Source organism: Pseudonaja textilis, chromosome 11 (assembly GCF_049901715.1).
Source record: "Pseudonaja textilis isolate UNSWEBS1 chromosome 11, rPseTex1.2, whole genome shotgun sequence".
In the NCBI taxonomy this organism is placed as follows: Eukaryota; Metazoa; Chordata; class Lepidosauria; order Squamata; family Elapidae; genus Pseudonaja; species Pseudonaja textilis.
In genome coordinates this window covers 10,986,890-11,008,874 of record NC_142000.1, presented here as the reverse complement: position 1 = coordinate 11,008,874, position 21,985 = coordinate 10,986,890, and the positions used below count along the sequence as shown (strand labels likewise).

General features: G+C 38.0%; 1 protein-coding gene across 1 annotated transcript in view; it reads left to right on the top strand.

Annotated features, from left to right (window-relative positions):
* CDH11 (cadherin 11) overlaps positions 1-21,985 on the top strand; it is a 117,311-nt gene that overhangs the window by 80,640 nt on the left and 14,686 nt on the right. Inside the window, exons 5-9 of the mRNA XM_026714122.2 lie at positions 851-970; positions 7,426-7,593; positions 12,529-12,716; positions 16,635-16,888; positions 19,639-19,775. Of these exons, the coding sequence (XP_026569907.1) occupies positions 851-970; positions 7,426-7,593; positions 12,529-12,716; positions 16,635-16,888; positions 19,639-19,775 (867 nt within the window). The remainder of the gene's footprint in view (positions 1-850; positions 971-7,425; positions 7,594-12,528; positions 12,717-16,634; positions 16,889-19,638; positions 19,776-21,985) is intronic.

Here is a 21,985-nt window from a genome sequence, read left to right as displayed (position 1 = left end):
CTATGGTCTATATTGTGCCAATAATCACTTTACATTTATGATATGTTCATCATGGAAGTGTTTTGGTATCTATTACAGTACTGGTTGACTAATGCTTTTACACAATACAAAATATCAAGCACAATTTTAAATGTCTTTTCCAGTCAAATAAACTCCCTTTCCAATAAAGTTATTTACCCATGAAACATGCATAAAAACATGCTGAACAGATCACTGCATATGCAACAAAGTTCACAGAGCTGGATAGCTTGTGGGGTAGTTTGTTATAGAAACCTTGTTCTTAGCATGTTGAATGAATTAAGCAATCATCTATTTCTTTTGATATGGCATATTATAGCAGAGAAAAGAGATGTGGCTGCTTTAAGATGCTGCAGGCAGGTGTCATATTCACACTCCCATGCATTCTAAAGCACTTTTAGAGATTGGATGCAAAGAGCTGTACAACCCTAAAATTGCACTCCAAAGCACTTTTAGAGATTGGATGCAAAGAGCTGTACAACCCTAAAATTAATACCCCAAATCATAATATTAACAAATTGCAAGGAAGGGTGGGTGGATGGAGAAAGGCATTTAGCAAATAGAATTAACTCGACTGTATACTCCAAAAAAGTAAATTGAACAGAGATCTGCGATAATCTGTACAGCTGTTGGATTGCCAATGGTGATTTGCTAGTAAAACCTCTTTTAAAGAAATGAAATGTGGATTTTCCAGGGTATACTTAGTAAAGATAGTAGTTTCTCCCTGTTCCGATTGAAAGGTGAAGTTGGCATTGTACTAATCTGAAATTTTGGAAGTGGGGAAAAACATATGTGTATCTAAATGTAAGTATATTCCCTTTTCTGTTTGCAGGTACATCTGTGATTCAGGTGACAGCCTCAGATGCTGATGATCCTACCTATGGAAATAGTGCGAAACTTGTTTACAGTATTCTTGAAGGCCAACCATATTTCTCTGTAGAGCCACAAACAGGTACTAAGCAACCATGTGCTAACTGAAAGGGAATTTTAGAATAGAAGTGAGAAGCCAGCAACTTTCCAAATTTATTCAATTTATATTACCACCCATTTTTACATACATGACTCTGTAATTCAATTGTTATTGGGCTACAGGTTCAAACTATGGTCATTGGCTGTAGTGGGTATGACTAATGACCCAAAAGAGATTAACAATAACACTAGTACTTAGACTTATATACAGCTTCATAGTGATTTACTGCCCTCTCCAAGTGGTTTACAGAGTCAGCATATTGCTTCCAATAATCTGGATCCTTGTCTTACCAACCTTGGAAGGATGGAAGGTTGAGTCAACATTGATCCAGTCAGGATCAAACTCCTGGCAGTCAGTAGAATTACCCTGCAAAACTGCATTCTAACCACTACACCATCACCAAGATTCCTTTACATGCCCCAAATATGATGATCAGAAGATAAACCACTGATTCTTTTTTTTTTTTGGAGGGGGGGTGGGTTTCACAAAAACAAAATACAAATAAAACATCTTTTTTTTTTAAATAGCATGGTCCCAGGTTATCACTTCTTCATACAGACACAAAACTCAATTTCATGCTCATTTTTATATTCTATTCCATATTTTATTACTGTTTTATATTTTCTACATAGTTTTTCCCCTCTTTTAATTTTCTCAACTTTATTTTAATTATTTCATCTCAATTCAAATCATTATATTTATACTTTTGTCTGTCCTGTTTCAATTTCATATTATCTTTTCTCATTAAACAAATTTTCCCTGTAGTTACCAATTGGAGCATGACACCTTTATATCTTTTAATTTTATCCATTCAAACTCTTATTTAAGCTTCAATGTATACCTTTAAAATTATTGCATTCAATATAATACATAACTTCCAATCAAATTCTGCTTGGTACATTCTTAAAATACACACTATATTCTTAAAAAGAAAAGATTTTATATATATATATATATATATATATATATATATATATATATATATATATATATATATATATATATATATATATATATACATACATACATACACACACACACACACACACACACATATACATATATACATATATACTTACACACACATTCCATTCCAATTCAATTCTATCATTAATATTAATTAAAATCTTGACATCTTTAACATTTTTTTTCAATTAAATATCATACTTTGTTGGGAACACATAAACTTTCCTTAGTTAATTCTTCCCCGCCCCCCATATTTCTCACTTATATTTTTATAAATCATTAATAATAATTAAAATGTTCCCATTTAATTCTCTCATTCACTTTAATTCATTTATTTATTAACAAACATTCCACTACATTACAGTAAATATTTTATCCATCATTTTAATCATACATTGTTTCATATTTTCTAAAATTATTTCTATTTCTAATATAACAATACTATCTTATGTACCTTTGCAGAATCCCTTTTTCAATTAAATTTTCACCCATTATCTCTAAATAGGCTTATACTTTCAATCCTTATACATTTTCCCTGTTTCTCTATTTCTTGTTTCTGTCTTTTACAACTTCTTTTCCTTACCTTCTTCCCCCTCTTCTTCTCCCTCCCCCTTTTACCCCTTCGTCTCTCTACTTCTAACTCTCTCATCTGTAATCCCCTCTTCTGTTGCTTTCTAGTATTATACTTATCTTTCAAATTGTTCTTCTTCTTTTTGGTTGTTTTTTCTAATCTTAAACCTTTCACTCTTTTTACCCCCTTTCCTTTTTTTCCCCCCACTTAAAATTATTTGAAAATTACAGATGGCTTCTTCTTTGTCCCAATCTTCTTGTTCTGCAAGCATTTCTTGTTGTTTCTCATAGTACCAGATCTCCATTTCTAGTAATTGAAATACGAAGCCAAAAGAACCTCTCCCTTCTTGTGCATCTTCTTTCCATTTTTTAAATTCTATTTTCAGTTCTTCTAAGAGTGATACCATTTTAAAGCCTTTTAAACAACCACCCGGTTAATTTTAGTCATCTAGTTGCAAAAACCAAAAATCACCAAATAATCCAAATAATCCAAGGCTGTTTCTTCTTGCTTCTTTTTTCCACTTTCTCTTCCTGGGGTTCTATTATTTTGTTGCCAAGTTTCAGTTAAAATGTATCTTTGAGGAATCTTGTTAAAATTTCACTATAAGTTCCTTTTGGTTACAGTTCCATTCCTTAGTTCCAGGCAGTCTCCTCCATTTTTCCAGATCCTGCCCTTTTATTTATTTTTTTCTCTTTTCCTGCTTTTAAAAACTTTAAATATCCAGAAATCTTTATTATCCCTTTGACTTTTATTTTCAGCTTAGATGCCGATTAATGTCAAAGTGGATTTTTTTTCAATTTCTTGCTTAAGTCTCTTGGATGTCAGTATAAGGAAGGGAAGAAAAAGAAAAAACCTAATCCTTTCCCTTCTCTCTCTGCTTTGCAGCTTCAAAATCTTCTTTGGAAACAATGTTATTTAATTTAAATTCCAGGGTACCTTACATTGTTGCTTTTTCGGTTTAACCCGGTCAACCAAAACTTTCTCTTCTTATCTTCCTCCTGCACATTCTTTTCCGGTTCAGTTCTTCTTTGAGGTGGCCATTTCTGACCACCGCTGAAACCGCCTTCAGGAAAGGGAGTAAGACCAGCTGGGGAAGAGAGATGTGGTTCTCCTCGACCCTGCTAGCAGTCTCCCCCTTCTTCACCACCTCTACTGGGTGGCTTAGCCCCGAAACCAGCTGGCTCGGGGCACTCTGGCAGCGAACACAGATCGAAACCGCGCACGATCGCGGATTTCGGTCTGTCACTGAAGAGACTCAAACAGGAAGCTTGATAAACCACTGATTCTAAATAACAATAGCAACAACAGGGAAAAACAAACTTTCTTTTTATATATATTTGGCAAATCCTGGAATCTCTAACTCAACCCCAAACAAACAGTTTCTTTTCCATTGTCAAATGCTCACAATAGTTCCAAGAGGCCTTAAGAACTTTTCACTGAAAGCATCAGTGTGTTTCTGTTTGACCTGTAATTTGCATTCAGGCCTTGGATTTATTTTAGAGAAAACAATGCCTTTGATTTTCTTGTTTGATTTAAAGCAGGGCTGTCAAACTCCTGGCCTGCAGGCCAGATGTGTCATGTGCTGGCCATGCCCGGTTTAGCAAAGGGGGGAAAAGTCCCAATATGTCACATGGCAACATGAGTTTGACACCCCTGATTTAAAGTAAATGTACCTTCTGCATATGAGAAGAATTTGACACTTTTTTCAAACTATAAATGATCTCTAATGGAAATTATACCCATCATCATATATAGTATGTGATTAGATAAAGGTTAAATTTTGTTATCAACAGCTGGGCCCCATATAATGCATATCCAAGAAGTGGCTTCCCAAACTAAGCAGTAAGTTTGTTAGTCTTCTGTGTTAGTTTATCAAGATCTGTGTTGTGCTTACACTCACTAATATTCTTTCCTGTTTCTGTTGTCTTCATTAAAACTTTTTAATGTTTTTCCTCATGCATTTCAAAAAGTATTTAGGAAAGTAGATAGAATAGAATAGAATAGAATAGAATAGAATAGAATAGAATAGAATAGAATAGAATAGAATAGAATAGAATTGAAGTGTAGAGTAGAGTAGAATAGCATAGCATAGCATAGCATAGAATAGAATAGAATAGAATAGAATAGAATAGAATAGAATAGAATAGAATAGAATAGAATAGAATAGAATAGATTGGCCAAGTGTGATTGGACACACAAGGAATTTGTCTTGGTGTACATAAAAGAAAAGATACATGTTAAGAATCAAGAATCATAATGTACAACACTTAATGATAGTCATCGGGTACAATCAACAATCAAATCATACTAGGAAACAGTCAGTATAAATTGTAAGGATACAAGCAACAAAGTTACAGTCCTACAATCACAAGCGGGAGGAGATGGGTGATAAGGAGTGATGAGAAGATTAACAGTAATAGTAGTGCACACTTTGTAAATAGTTGAACAGTGTTGAGGGAATTATTTGTTTAGCAGAGTGATGGCTTTCGGGAAAAAAACTGTTCTTGTGTCTAGTTGTTCTGGTGTGCAGTGCTCTATAGCATTGTTTTGAGGGAAGGAGTTGAAACAGTTTATGTCCGGGAAGTGACAGGTCTGTAAATATTTTCACATCCCTCTTTTTGACTCATGAAGTATACAGGTCCTCCATTGAAGGCAGGTGGGTAGTAATTGTTTTTCTGCAGTCCTAATTATCCTCTGAAGTCTGTGTCTGTCTGTTGGGTTGCACAACCAAACCAGACAGTTATAGAGGTGCAGATGATAGATTCAATAATTCCTCTGTAGAAAAATGCACTCAGGAGGTAGAAGAGTTGATAGTCAGGGAGTATAATTTTATATCCACACTCTTTTCAGTCCTCCCCAAAATTCACAAGCAGTGGGAAGGTGGTGTACAATTTTTAGCAGGGCTGTCAACTTGAAATTCTCAGAACAAGAAGCAAAAAATCCCCATTCTTTCAGATCTTCCTGTATATTTTGGTAACAAATGTATTAGTCCCTTACTATATATCCCAAGTACCCTGATATATTTCTTTGCTACATGTTCAAAGACCAATCAAGAGTGAAAAAATGGGAAATGGTTAATTTGGTTTATATAAATACTAATGGCAGTAGATTAAAAAAGCTAAAAATAGAAGGTAGAAAGGGAGAGATTGTATATGAGCAGAGTATATGACCAGGAGGTCAACAAGAAACATTAGCTAAGTGGTTTTGACATAAAATCATTCATTTCAAAATGGTCTAATCCTTTTCTAATTGTGATTGCAATGGTGCAGAATGAAGTGGCCTTTGGGGTGATTAAACGAGACTGATCTCTTAGTAGGAAGAACAGAATCACAGATCCAGGGCAGACCAAATATCTGTTGATGAAGTATTCATGATGTAATGTAACATGGCAGCTCAGGAAGATGTGAGTGATAGTCTTAACCTTTGCATTCAAAACAGATGCAAACATAATTGAAAAGGGATATTGTTAAATCTCCTCTTATTACATTATTCTATTACTGTTGTTGGGTACAAAGATTGCTATACAAGTATTTGAGAATGACATAATCCATCTATCCCGGTTGTGTATGAGCTGGTACAGAGTTCTGGAGAAGGAGGAAATTGGATAAAATGTTTCTCAATTTAAGATATGCTCATTTGATATGTCCTAGCTATAAAGTAGCTCTTCCTTCCTTCCTTCCTTCCTTCCTTCCTTCCTTCCTTCCTTCCTTCCTTCCTTCCTTCCTTCCTTCCTTCCACCCTCCTTCCTCTCTTTCTCTCTCTCTTTCTTTCTTTCTTTCTTTCTTTTTTTCTTTCTTTCTTTCTTTGATGGAGAAAAAGAAAGCCAAGATTTTCCTCTAGTGAGAAAATGGCGTCATAATGTCTCAAATTTTCCCCAAATCTCACCAAAGAACAAACTTTAGTCTTGATGTCTATTGTGGAAATGTTGAGATCTAAGCCTATCTTAGATTCCTGAACCATATATCAATTAGTGAACCCATTTTGATCATGAGCCCAAATTCAAAAACCCATAAAGACCAAAATACAATAGATGGTTTAAATAATGTGACCTCACTTTCATTTTCCTAAAACAAACCATAATCCTTACTGGCATTACTACACGTTAGGAATAACATTTTGCTACTGGGAGGCCAGCAGTTTTTGGTAGCAATCCGAGATAACATAAATCAGCCCTTTGTGTGCAAATCCTAATGCCTGTTCTCATATTGGAAATGGCAAAGATCAAATTCCTCAGACTTCTCCATTATAACCCCAACAATCATCATATTATAAGCCGGACTAGGCAAGATCACGGAAAGAGCTTATCAAGCTCTTGCAGAATCCAATTTTACAGATGGATGATTCTATTGTGTTTGACTTCATTTTTTTCCCCAGTCTTGTGCTTTTTAGATAATGTGTTTGAAAATTTTTATATGCATACATATTCTTCTCCCCTGGGGTATTCTACATTTTGTGTTGGGGTTATACATTTTCTAATCAATATGATGCAATTCAAATGGATGCATTTTCTTGAATATACATATCTATTTATAAAATACAGTCAATGTATACATTTTTGTACTCCTCTATTAGAAAGTTCCAAATTGACTATAAAGTTGCATTATAATTATCCTGTAAGGGCAGGACATGCAAATACATTAAATTCATATTAAATTATGAACAGAACATATTCTTCATCTGGCACTTCTTCAAACAACATCAGATATTCTATGGAGTATGGGTGGAGTGAATTGTGGTTGATATATACTACAATCACTGAAGGCAATTTCTCTGTTGTATAATCATTTAAACAAATATCTGTCAGCCCTTATGCAAATGAATATTTGTAGAACAGACATACTGTGAGATAAACATTTGAAGAACATATTGTGAATCATTTCTTCTCATCTTTTCCCTGAAGGTATTATAAGAACAGCTCTTCCCAACATGGACAGAGAAGCAAAGGAAGAATATCATGTTGTGATACAAGCAAAGGACATGGGAGGACACATGGGAGGACTTTCAGGAACCACCAAAGTGACAATTACCCTCACAGATGTCAACGACAACCCACCAAAGTTCCCTCAGAGTAAGTTCTGAAGAACTCTTATCCAGTTTCTCATAGTGGTCCACCAGAAGCCTAATTGAAGCTGAGTAATTCTCATCCTCCTCTTTTACTTGCCAGTAATATACTGAATCTATGCAATCAAGTGTCATATTCTTATTATGATTAAGAATGATTTCTAGAATGATAGGGATGCCTGCACTGATTTGGAGGAAGTGCTTTGAAACACATAAAAGTATAAGTGCAGCATGTCTTTAAAGCAGCTACATCTATTCAGAGGCTTTTCTCCAAAGAAGGGCATGGCTGCTTTAAGGAATCACATTAAAAATACAGACATTTTAAGGAGTCACAAGCCTGCAAGAAGATAAAGCTGCTTTAAGAGGTGCTACACTCATGTTCTGAAGCACTTTTCTGAACCATTTTTGAAACCCATGCTACTCTAATGTAAGACCCCTGCTTCTGTCCTCTAGTAACATCAGTGGCATGCAGTTTTTAGAAATGAAAACCCAATAATGTTATATCTTCCATAAATCTCAAACCAATACAAACTATCTGGTTCATAAGGACAGGGTTTTATCTTGCTTGTGTCAGAGAGTCAAGCGAGTGTAGCTTAACATAGTTGTAATTTTTTTTTATTTGATTCTATTTGGCTTTTGTAGAGCCTGTCAAACATCCCAACCTGGAAAATTAAAAAAAGACTCTTGAATCCATTATTAGCGAAAGTACATATTACTAAGGCCAAGTGGTTTCAGAGAGGCAAAGCCAGTTCTGAGATGTTTGTGTACAAAGCATATATTTCACCTTCCCCTTACTCTCACCATCCCCTTTGCTTATCTCTAAATGTCCAATTGAAATCAAACAATATACACTGCTCAAAAAAATAAAGGGAACACTTAAACAATGCAATGGAACTCCAAGTCAAACACACTTCTGTGCAATCAAACTGTCCACTTAGGTAGAAACACTGATTGACAATCAATTTCACATGCTGCTGTGCAAATGGAATAGACAACAGGTGGAAAACATAGGCACTTAGCAAGACATCCCCAATAAAGGAGTGGTTCTGCAGGTGGTGACCACAGACTTCAGTTCCTATGCTTTCTGGCTGATGGTTTCATCACTTTTGAATGCTGGCGGTGCTTTCACTCTAGTGGTAGCATGGGACGGAGTCTACAACCCACACAAGTGGCTCAGGTAGTGCAGCTCATCCAGGATGGCACTTCAATGCGAGCTGTGGTAAGAAGGTTTGCTGTGTCCATCAGTGTAGTGTCCAGAGCATGGAGGTGCTACCAGGAGACAGACCAGTACATCAGGAGACATGGAGGAGGCTGTAGGAGGGCAACAACCCAGCATCAGGACCGCTACCTCTGCCTTTGTGCAAGGAGGGACAGGAGGAGCACTGCCAGAGCCCTGCAAAATGACCTCCAGCAGCCCACAAATGTGCCTGTGGCTGCTCAAACGGTCAGAAACAGACTCCATGAGGTGGCATGAGGGCCTGACATCCACAGGTGAGGGTTGTGCTTACAGCCCCAAACCGTGCAGGATGCTTGGCATTTGCCAGAGAACACCAAGATTGGCAAATTTGCCAGTGGCGCCCTGTGCTCTTCACAGATGAAAGCAGGTTCACTCTGAGCACGTGACAGATGTGACAGGGTCTGGAGATGCTGTGAAGAACGTTCTGCTGCCTGCAACATCCTCCAGCATGACTGGTTTGGCAGTGGGTCAGTAATAGTGTGGGGTGGCATTTCTTTAGGGGGGCACACAGCCCTCCATGTGCTCGCCAAAGGTAGCCTGACTGCCATTAGGTACAGAGATGAGATCCTCAGACTCCTTGTGAGACCATATGCTGGTGCGGTTGGCCCTGGGTTCCTCCTAATGCATGACAATGCTAGACCTCATGTGGCTGGAGTGTGTCAGCAGTTCCTGCAAGATGAAGGCATTGATGCTATGGACTGGCCCGCCCATTCCCCAGACCTGAATCCAATTGAGCACATCTGGGACATCATGTCTCACTCCATCCACCCACGTCACGTTGCACCACAGACTGTCCAGGAGTTGGGGGATGCTTTAGTCCAGGTGTGGGAGGAGATCCCTCAGGAGACCATCTGCCACCTCATCAGGAGCATGCCCAGGCATTGTAGGGAGGTCATACAGGCACGTGGAGGCCACACACACTAATGAGCCTCATTTTGACTTGTTTTAAGGACATTACATCAAAGTTGGATCAGCCTGTAGTGTTTTTTTTCCACTTTAATTTTGAGTGTAACTCCAAATCCAGACCTCCATGGGTTGCTAAATTTGATTTCCATTGATAATTTTTGTGTGATTTTGTTGTCAGCACATTCAACTATGTAATGAACAAAGTATTTAATAAGAATATTTCATTCATTCAGATCTAGGATGTCTTATTTTTGTGTTCCCTTTATTTTTTTTGAGCAGTGTATTTTTGGTAATAGTCCCTGTCTTCACAGGCTGAACTGTGCCACATTCCATAATGTGACCTGCTGGTGGCTCATGGCACAATGAGTAGTTTTGATTTCTCTTACTAACCTCCCCTTATCCAACCCCACAATTCGCCCCCCACCCCCAAATTACGTACAGACTGACGGCATGCAAAGCATGGTGTAGCAGGATAGAAATCCTGATAGAGCCACACTTCCATTCTTAAAAATTAAGAGTGGTAGGTGGCCACTGTCCAATATTTTGGAAATGTGCCCACTTGTCTAGAAAAATACAAAGGTAAGCTAAAATAATAGAAGGTATTTGAAGAGCTGAAACTGAATGAGAGTGACCAGCCTGGAAAGTTAGATTTTTGTAGTTGGTAATGTTTCAATGTCCCATGACCACCTTAGTACTAATTTTGTAAAGGAGCCTCTCCCTTCCCCTTTCAGCCTTTTATGATTCCATACATAGTCCCAAATTCAAGATAAACTCACTAATCCATAAAAGTTTTCTCTTTCTGAAATAGATTTATGTACACCAAAAGGAATCAAGAGGAATCTCGTGCATATTTTACATTCTAAGGTTTTTTTTTTAAAGAGCTTTCTTTTAGAAAGGGGGAAAACACATAAAAGAGTTGAGCCATTTCCAGGGACACACAGTGAACCATTTCAAAGATGAGGATTAAGGCACAGGAGGAGGAAGGGACTTTTGTGCTGCCTCATTTTGAAAGCATACTGGACGATGATGTTTTAACAATGCGCCCCTGCTGAGATCAATGGCATGTGGTCTAGACTTTTGGTGGGAAGTGCTGTTAACGGAGACAGATGGAGGGTGGAAGCAATGGAAACATATTTTAGAGAGAAATAGTTATGCGCCGAGAGACCAAAGTTAAAAAAAATACAAAGCAAACCGCTCCCTCTCCATCTTTTTTATGAATTAGTGAGCAGAGCAGAGACAACACCCAAGTTCTTAAAAAGCAGATTTCATGGTTGCTTCTTAGTTTAGACTGATTTTATCATTAGTCTTCAAGAATGACAAAATCTGCATGTCAGTTGCTTTTTGATGACTCCATTTAGTTTATGGAGGGGTCAGTTATGGCAAATTTTTAATTTGCTTACATGTTTTTTTTTGGGGGGTTGTATTTGTAAGTGAATATTACACCATCGTCACTGATGCATCAAATATGAAACAAACATTCAGGGAGATTTAACCCTTCACAAATAGGCAGGCAAACAAAAGGCATCCACAGCTTGTGGGTAATTTATGAATGAAAATGATTAAATTATATAAATACACAAACTCATGTGCAATCTCTAGTGCTGCACAGCATGAACCCAATTATATCATTAGCAGCTGTTAGAACTACACTTGTACTCTGCCACAATCCTGATTGCACCTCACGCTCAGCATCCCCAGTCAAGAGAAGCAAATCATTCAGGTCAGCTTTACATTCACCAGGTGATCCTGTAAATACCTACAAGCCAGTCCAAATAGTGTTAAAAATGTAATTTAATGCGTAAAAAAAATTCATGTGTTGAAAATAGTATGTGTCAGCCTCACTGGGCACTAGATGACTGGCACTGACAAACCACAGTACTCACAATTGTATGGTGTAGTAACAAGGGCTTATTCCATCAGCAAACATCAAACATAGTCCCAAACAGCAACATTGGACACAATCCAAGAAAAGCTAAGCACTGAGAACAACTGCCTCTCAGAACTCATTATAGCTGCCTGTCAACCCTACCCTATGTATATAATAAAAAGAAATACTGATTCTTTTATTTCAACTTTGCTGCTGTTTTTAAGTATTTTGTTCACAGCCTTTTTGCGCATTCTGACAATCTCTGTCCTTCCTTCCTTCCTTCCTTCCTTCCTTCCTTCCTTCCTTCCTTCCTTCCTTCCTTCCTTCCTTCCCTCACTCCCTCCTCTATCCATACTCTTTACAGTTGTGCATCTCCTGAATTGCATTCACATCTTAACTGGATTAATGAAAAGGGTTAATGCGCTCCAGAAACTCCAGAAAGAGCCAAATATTTTGCGGATTAGTTCAAAAACAGATTTATATAAACACACACTTGAATTGATTTCACTTAGGCAGCAGTTGCATATTTTATTCTATGGAAAAAAAGCTGTAAGCAGAAAAACAAGAATTTTCATTATAGAGTCTCTGTACAAGAAGTTCAAGCAATTTTGGTTTGTTTGTTTGTTTGTTTTTAAGTATAAGACCACCCAAGTCCATAATGGTTCAGGGAAGAGCTTTGCCTTATAGCCTGCCAAATTAGCATTTCTCTACTTTTTAATTAAACCTACGAAAAACAAAGTGTGGTGGGGCAAAACATTAAGTGCCAAGAGATGTTTTATTTGGTGAATTGCTGCCTGAATCTGACTTGGAACCTCTGGAATGTTCATGTTCTCTCTGCTAGATTTTGCATATCTTGATGGAGTCAATAAAATAAATACTCCTAAAGGAATTAACAATATAGCTCATTTACTGATAAGCACCATTTTGCCTAGGTGTTTATCAGATGTCAATATCGGAAGCCGCTGTTCCTGGTGAGGAAGCTGGAAGAGTAAAAGCCAAAGATCCAGACATTGGAGAAAACGGTTTAGTAACTTACAACATCATTGATGGTGACGGTATAGAAGTCTTTGAAATCACAACAGATTATGAGACGCAGGAAGGGGTTGTGAAGCTTAAGAAGGTAAGAAATGCATTCCTTTCATTCCTCAATGGATAATATATACTTTATTTTCTTTCCATACCTCACAGAACATATAATAGGCACAGATTATTACTCATGGTAAAAAAAGAGCAAAAGTAGTTTGGGATAATTTGTTTATGAAGCTATGATTAACTTCCAGCAGCCCATTTTACTCTTATCTCTTAAGGCTTGGAGCCAGAATGAAAGGAAAGAGATTATAAAAATAAAGCACTGGTGCATAGAAGCTTCTTAACATCATTTTAAAGTGAAGAAAAGTACATTATTCTTTTACTGATCCTCCTCTTGAGAAATCAACACTATTCCCTCTTCAAAGCATACTGCATATTAACTTGGAAATAAATGAAGGGGATTGCCTTCCTTATAATGAAGCATTTATTTTCAAGTTGGCAAGACAGTGTGAATTTTCAGATAATGTGAAAATTACAAGGGATTTCTTTTGTGTCTGCAATGCTTTTTCCTGAGGAAAACTTAATTTGGGCTGTCAGGATTCCTTCTGAATCCAGTCGCTGTTGATTGAAAGAAAGAAAAGAAGGGGGAGAAAAAAGGGAAATAAAGCAAGCATGGTTGATCAGTGATGTGTTTCCTTCATGCAGGTCAACAAAAGCCACTTTTGGGTTTCAGCTCGCTATTCTGAAATATTTTTCTTTCATTACACCAGCCAAAGTCACCAAGCTAAGCACTGTATGCAAAATTGCTATAAAAGCAGCTGTGCTCAGCTTCTTTAAAACCAATGACTTTGCCAACATTTCAGAAATGATTAATGTTTGCCAATAGAATAGAAAATAGTATCTGCAGCCCAGAGTTGAATGGTGGAGTCCTCAGTGCTCTCTGAGCTTTGTTATTTTCTTGCAGAAGTTTTATTATTCAACTAAGTAACAACGATAATCAGTGATGTTACCTAAATGGGTAATGAAATGTCTGCAAGAAAACAACCAAGCTCAGAGAACATCAAAGACTCCACTGATCAGTGTTTCTATATTTGGGCGGGTTGTTTTATAGTATTCAATAAGGACCTTATAGCAACTTAACTGTAGCAGAGAAGTTGCCATTTATATTCCTAAAATCAACTATGCAGTTCCTAGAAGTATCTCCAAAACTATTTTGAGGTTAGGAATAGGAACCATGTGGCTCAGGATGTGTAGTTGAACTGAATCTTAATTAGATTGTTTTGTAGATTATATCTTGGGTCCTGTATTAGCTCTTCTTTTATTGTTTTTCTGTTATCTGTTTTATCTCCCCCCACCCGCACTCCTGCTAACTAGCCAGAGTCATGTTTTTGAGTCTGGGGTATTTTCATTAGTTTGATTTGAAAGTGGGCTAAAGACATAAAATTAAAGAGAGACAATTGGATGTAGCGTTTAAGGTAAAGGTAGAGAGGTTCCCCTCACACATACGTGCTAGTTGTTTCCAGCTCTAGGGGGCGGTGCTCATCTCCGTTACAAAGCCGAAGAGCCGGTGTTATCCAAATATGTCTCCGTGGTCATGTGGCCGGCATGACTAAATGCTGAAGGTGCAAGGAACACTGTTACCTTCCCACCAAAGTGGTCCCTAGAAATCAAAAGAGTGAATTCTTACTCCCACCTTAGGCATTTAAAAAAATGGCTGAGTGACTCCCATCTTAGGAGTGACTTTGAGTCAGTTACCGTATTTCCCCATGTATAAGCACCCCCTTTGTATAAGCCACCCCCCCAATTTTTGGACTGTGAAGTTTTGAAAAAAATATTTTATTAGAGAAACAAGTTATGAAGAAAGAAAATTTACAAAGAAACAAAATTCAACGTCTAGATCTACAACTTCGGTCATGACGCCGAAAGCGGTGCGGGCGACGCTAGCAATCTACGCATCGGAACGAGAGTAGGAACGAAGCATTCAGGCCGATGCCTAGCGTATGCATTTCTATCGCGTACTCGCACTCGTAATCGTATCATCACGTACAATTTTTACAAAAAAGTATAGCATACTGCTGGAAAACCAGTTTATTCCTACTTTGTTATTTTATGCATTTTTCACGTATAAAAGGTGTACCTGTTTTGTATATGCCACCCCCCTACTTTTTGGGCTTGAAAATTTTGGAAAAAAGGGGTGGCTTATACATGGGGAAATACGGTACTCTTCCTCAGCCTCTCACTTTACAGAGTTATTGTTGTGTGGAAAATAAGAGAAGATAGCTGTATTGGTATCCTTTCTGCTTTGTGTTGTACATGAAAAAGTGGCATATTTTTTTAAAGGTAGCATTTTGGAAATCTGTTATAGCATTCTATTCTGTTGCTAGCAAATGTTCATTCATAATTCTCAAGATGTATTTAGATGGTTGGGTACTTTGCCATTATTAAATTTATATGCTAACAAATCCACTTAGACATGGACAGGTCAGAATAACTCACATTCCTAAGGTTACCACAACGCTCTTGTATGGAGCAGAAATTTGGGGTCTTTACTCAACCACAGTCCTAGAACAAACAGTCCCAGCATTTGAGATGTATTTTGGGTGTAGACCTAAGAACCTCTGCTGCAGCAGTTAGAGCTGAATTGGGAATTTATACAATTCAGGCATTATCTAAAGCTCACAATAATTGTGCATGTTATGTAATATGTATGCATGGAAAAGCAAGATGTGAACTTTTATCCCTAGAAGTATATTTTAATTAGAATTGACCCCAGATAGGAACAACTAGATATCAGAATCTGCAAACCATTACAGAATAGAGGTCCCTGTTTTGCTATAAGAGTAATACTATCAGTAATAGCTCTAGCACCTGGGAACATTTAGACCAGGCATTATTAAACATGATTATAACTCCCCTTGTGGTACTTGAGCCTTGAATAATGTCCCAAATTAGGAAATGTTACCATAGTTTAGTTAACAGTAGTGTCCATACAGATTTTTACCTGAAATATTAAGACTTTATTTATTCTTAAAATTACAGGCTGGATCTTGGAGATGCAGAAATTGTCATATCAGGTGTTCCTTAAGTTCATTTTATTCCATTATACATTTTTGAGTATTGGTCAGTTTACCTATAAATATGCCTGATTCTAAAGGTGTTGTGATCTGACCTACCATATTACAAAGAAAGATAATCCTAAATTTATTTCTCATTCTCATGCCAAAAAGCAAAGTAGGGAAGATATTATATTCTCAAAGAATCTAAAATGATTTTGTATTTTAAAACAATATTTTAAACAAATATAGGAATTATGTGTGCATAGGAGGTAGATACAAAAGTGAAATGGACATGATTTCACCCTCTGGCAACATCTGGCAAACTTTATCTAGGCTGGAAACTATGCAGGGCTGGTTCTGGTTAGTACTTTGTGGGAGATTATTGGGAAACCTCAGAGTGAGACCAAACAGGGAAATAAAAAACTATCCTGAAAGAAAGTAATGGCAAGTTATCTATATAATGTTGACCAAAAACCCTCTGTCAACTCATAACATATTTCTCTGGTCTTTTAAGAGTTGCCAGCAGAAAGGGAGGGGAGGAAGTAGTATATTCCTTAGATGCTTTCATAGATAATTTCTAGGTGACCAAAGTTTCTGGCATGCAAAATTATAACTGGAGAGCATGATTGATGACTCTTGGCTGTGGATGTGTCCCATTGGAGAATATACACCCAGAGGATGGGGGAAGACCAGGGTCAAAGGTGAAATGAATGAGGTGTCTCAGAACAGCACCGGGATATGTTTTCTCCTAATAAATCTTCTTTGAGCAGGCTAGAGACTCATGATTTAAATGGGGATCGTTACTGGAGCCCTGACACCCTCATGGATAGATTCATGAAAGCAGTAAGGATGGAAGTGAACTCTAAGGAGGTTTATCTTTTTCTTGTTGTTGTTGTAAAAACAACATTGGAATGACACCTTGTTTCTCCTCCTTTTTTTTTTCTTAACCCCAGCAAGTTGACTATGAAACCAAAAGAGCCTACAGCTTGAAGGTAGAGGCAGCCAACATATACATTGACCCCAAATTCATCAGCAATGGACCGTTCAAGGATACTGTGACTGTGAAGATTAGTGTTGAGGATGCAGATGAGCCCCCCATGTTTTTAGCACCACTGTACATCCTCGAAGTGGAAGAGAATGCAGGGCCAGGTGCTCCAGTTGGACGGGTACATGCCAAAGACCCTGATGCTAAAAACAGCCCTGTAAGGTATGCTTATAACAGGCAACAATGGCTTAAAATAGAAAATGCTGCAAATGCTATCAATAATAATGACTTCATCACTTGCAACGTAATAATACTCTGGGTGTACTATAGGGAGAAGCAATTCTACTTTTTCCTCTGTAGTTACCAGGCACAGTAATTTCCAGGCAGAGTTAGCAGTACGAAACTTTAGAATAAAAAGTCTGAATTTCCTGCACCGATGTTGTGCAGATACATAGAAATAACAGTGAATGTGGTATGCCTGAACTCACATATGTGGGTGTATATGTATACATGTGCATATGTGTGTGTGTGTGTGTATTTGTTATTTGCATACACAATCATGAAAATAAATGTTTTAGTCCTAGTGTCTGCTCAATGCCTTCAATCGAACAGTGTTCAGAAGCATTACAGATGCAACAATCTCAAAATATGTATTTTTTCAAGATACATACCAATCATATGATCTCAGCTGCATAACAAAAGTCCACTTCTCCACTTCCAAAATCTTTTGTATCTGATTCTGTGATGGAATGTAGTGGGATGGATTCCCAGGAGAAAGGGGAATATATTCCAGAGGAATAAGAATAACTGGGTTTAGGTAGTTTGTATGAGAAAAAGTAGATGAAGATAGAAGACAGACCCTCCTTAACAGTTAGCATAGAGACAGTGAAGCTTGGGAGAATCGCCACATGTCATTTTTGGCTTTGGGCCTGACATCAATCTTGACAGAATAAACACTCTACTATCTGCATCTACCATATACTCTATGTATTATTAGTGAGGGGCTGTCTTCAGCCTCTTTCCCTCACACCTACCTGGTTTCCGTTGTCTCACTCCTTGGAATCCAACCTACTACATTCCACCACCAATTTACTGATCTAAGTAGCTGGAAAGGAAATAATTAACCTCTGGACCTCAGATTGTGTAAGATATATGATCCACCATCATTCAGCCAGGCATTAATAAGCTAATCTAGGAAGGCATGTGAATGCATGTCTCTTTGTAGTGACTAGAATTTCACTGTTGGAATGCAAGTAGTTAAGATTTCCCTGTCTAGTTGTGGGCATGGTGCTCATGTCTGTTTCTTAGCTGAGGGAGCCGATGTTGTCCAAAAACGTTTTCCATGGTTGTGGGACCAGTATATGCCAAAGGCACACAGAATGCTGTTACCTTCCCAGTGATGTGATACCTATTAATCAACTCACATTTGCATGTTTTCGAACTGCTAAGTAGGTAGGAGCTGGGGCAAGGAATGGGAGCTCACCCCATTGTGTGGCACTCATGTCTTAAGCCCAGCTTATCCAGTCAACAAACTCAGCATCTTTAATCACTGAGCCATCGCTCCACAATAGGAGAGTGCATAGCCAATGACCTATTACCATTGTAATAAACTAGTCTGTTTTTAGAAATATATAATTATTAAATCAGCTTTAATATTAGCAACTATTTTAAAATGATAGTTGAAAAATATTAAAATAGATTCTGAATAAGAGCTTTTGAAAGAAATATAATAAGGTAACTGACAATTAAGTCACACAGAAGGGTAGGGAGATTGTGACATTGAATTATAACTCTCAGCAGCTCCAGCATAGTCAGTGTGAACAATGCTACAACTGCAGTTCAAAAATATCCAAAGAAGCACATCACAGATGAACAGAAATAAGACCTTTGCATCAGGTTCTTTCCCAAACACTACAATGTGAATTATACCTTCCAGGGACATTATCACATCATGGATTCTCTTGCTTCTATTTGGGACAAACAATTATAGAATATGTGACATGAAAACACACAACCTAGTGGCATCAATGTGTGAGGCATGTAGAGAGAACACTACGTAGAATACTATTTTTATTGGCAAATGGAACCTTACACAGTTGGAAGACCAACATTGTGGCTTTGCCATTTTATGTCCACATATTAGAACAACTGTTGAAGAAAGGTACTTATTCCACAGAGCTACTTTCCTGCTGTGACTTACAACTTGGCATTATGCAGAATTCTAACATGAACAGAAGGGAGTCATATATTTATTCTATATAAAGACCTTTGCTCATCTGGGATCCAAATAAAATGTCTATATGAATAAGAATTCATTCATATAGAATGAAGTAGAATGAATTGTTGAATGAGGTAAAGGTTCCCGTTGGACATACATCCTAGTCATTTCTGCCTCTAGGGGCAGTGCTCATCTCCATTACAGAAGAGCCACTGTCCAAAGACATCTTGATGGTCATGGGGCCGGCATGATTAAATGCCAAAGGTGCAAAGAACGCTGTTACCTTCCCATCAAAGCAATCCCTATTTTTCTACTTGCATTTTTACATGCTTTTGAACTGCTAGGTTGGCAGAAGCTGGGACAAGTAATGGGAGCTCACTACATTTTGGCAGTGCTAGGGATTCGAACCACCAAACTGTCGACCTTTCTGATCGACAAGCTCAGCATCTTAGCCACTGAGCCACCTCGTCCCCTGAATTGTTGAATAGCCTTACCTTTATAAATAGTCCCTGCTACCAAAACAAAATAAAAACAAGATATATATTGCACTCTACTCATGGATTGTTACTCCATGCTACCAATAAATAGGCACCTGTTTCCATTTAGAAGTGAACTAGTCATTCTAATTAATATTTTCATCTTGCTAAGCATATTCCCACCAAGCTAATCTGCGCTACACTGTTTGGGAGACATGAAATGAACTGAGGACAATGAACAATTCTCTTCTAATGATTTCATTTGCATCCCCTTTTAGATATTCAATTGATCGTCACACTGACCTCGACAGATACTTCAGCATCAGTCCAGAAGATGGCTCAATTACAACCACAAAAAACCTGGATAGGGAAGAAATAGCCTGGCACAATATTTCCGTGTTAGCATCAGAAGTTCGTAAGTGTTCCCAAAAACCTGTTGACATATACACTACCCACTTTTGAAGAAATGAAAGGTACTGGGATCTCAATATCATTGGGACTGATATTTAACCTATGGTCACTTTCATTTTGGGTGAGATTTCACATCGGACCTGAGGCAGTGTCCTTGGTTGGGTGTAGCTTGAAATAAAAAGGTAAAATGCTGCTAAGCATGTCTACCTATATAAATACATACAGTCCTTGACTTATGATTACAGTCAAGCCCAAATTTCTGCTGCTAAGAGAGATAGTTAACTTTTGCACCATTTTACAATCTCTCTTGCCACAGTTAAGTGGATCATTGTAGCTGTTAAGTTAGTAATACACTTGCGAAATGAATCTAGCTTCCCCATTGACGTTGCTTGCTTGTCAGAAGGTCACAAAATGACCGAAGGGCACTGTAATAATCCTAAATATGAACCATTTGCCATCTGAATTTTTATGATGTGACCCTAGGGGATGCTGCAATTGTCATACGTGTGAAAAATGTTTATAAGTCTCTTTTTCCAGTGCTGTTGTAACTTCAAACAAATGGTTGTAAGTCAAGGACTATCTGTATATTCAGCAGTACACCATCCAGTGAATCCCAGACTGATTCTGGGCACTATTAGACAAAGATACTTTCTGTCCACCACTTTCTGGAGAACAGATGTCAATAGATATTAAGACTTTGCAGAAACTACACATGGCTTTCTCTCTGGAATTTCTCATTACCAAAGGAAGCCAGGCTCAAAGGATAACAAATTAACAGATAATCAGAGTTGGAAGGGACCTTGTAGGTCATCTAGTCCAACCCCCCACCCAAGAGGGAGACCCTACACCATTTCTGACAAATGGCAGTCCAATTTCTTCTTGAAGACCTCAAGTGATGGTTCTCCCACAACTTCCAAATGCAACTTCTGTTCCATTGGTTGATTGTTCTCACTGTCAGAAAGTTTCTCCTTATTTCCAGGTTAAATCTCTCCTTGTTCAGTTTCCATCCGTTATACCTTGTCTGGCCTTCGGGTGCTTTAGAAAATAGCTTGACCCCTCCTCTCTGTAACAGCCCCTCAAATATTGGAAGATTGTATCCAGGACTCTGGATCTTTGCTTTCTGATTGGGCCCTCCTTATCACAAAAACGTATCCATCCCATATGTTTTCCATCCTACTGAATAGGACTTCTTTTTTTTTTTAAAGGCTTCCCAGAATGATAGTTTTGTAACATTACTCTCAGTGGTGGGATTCAAACATTTTTACTACCGGTTCTGTGGGTGTAGCTTGGTGGGTGTGATGTGGCTTGGTGAGCGTGGCTTGGTGGGCATGGCAGGGGAAGGATACTGCAAAACCCCATTCCCTCCCCACCCCACTAACCTGATTTCCAGCTCCGTTCTCCTGTGCAGGGCAACCAAAGAAGACCCAGCCCATCAGCTGGGACTCAGGAGGCAGAGAATAGATGGGGGTGGGGCCAGTCAGAGGTGGGATTTGCTGGTTCTCCAAACTACTCGAAATTTCTGCTACCAGTTCTCCAGAACTGGTCAGAACCTGCTGAGTACTACCTCTGATTACTCTGTGTCACATCAGAAAATCAAATTCATTTTGCTTGAATGAACAAAAGAAAAAGAGAAGATAGACAAGTCTCACCAGTGAATTCTGTCATGTAGTTATCACCTGACTACATGAACATCGATGCTATGCGAAGTGAAATTAGACATGATTAGATTCTTATAATTCTTAACTTCATGAAAATATATACAGGCAGGCAGGCAGGCATGATAGCCAATCAAATCAATCTTAGATGTGTCAATCACGTATTTCAAAAACTGAAGCAATTTAAAAGAAATTCACTTATTATTTTCTATCAAACCCAAGCTTGATCAATATATTGCTCAATAACTCATTGCCACAAATTCACCTGGATTTCCACAGACCCAAGAGGGACAAAGAGGTAATTTTGTATGAAGCAACCTCAGACATATTGTTGACTGCATGCTAGAGCTGTCACTTAATCTCTTTATCTTGTGTGGCCGGATCAATTTCTAGTTTTTGGTGGGGCAGGGAAAATAATAGCATGCTACTCATCATCCTATCTGCATGAGCAGGCAGTCTCCAGTTAACCAAAATGCGTATCAAGTTAATTAAATCGTTAGTGTTCAGTTTTAACTGCACAATTTTGGGCTTTCTCTGGAACTGAAAGTTGTGTAATTCA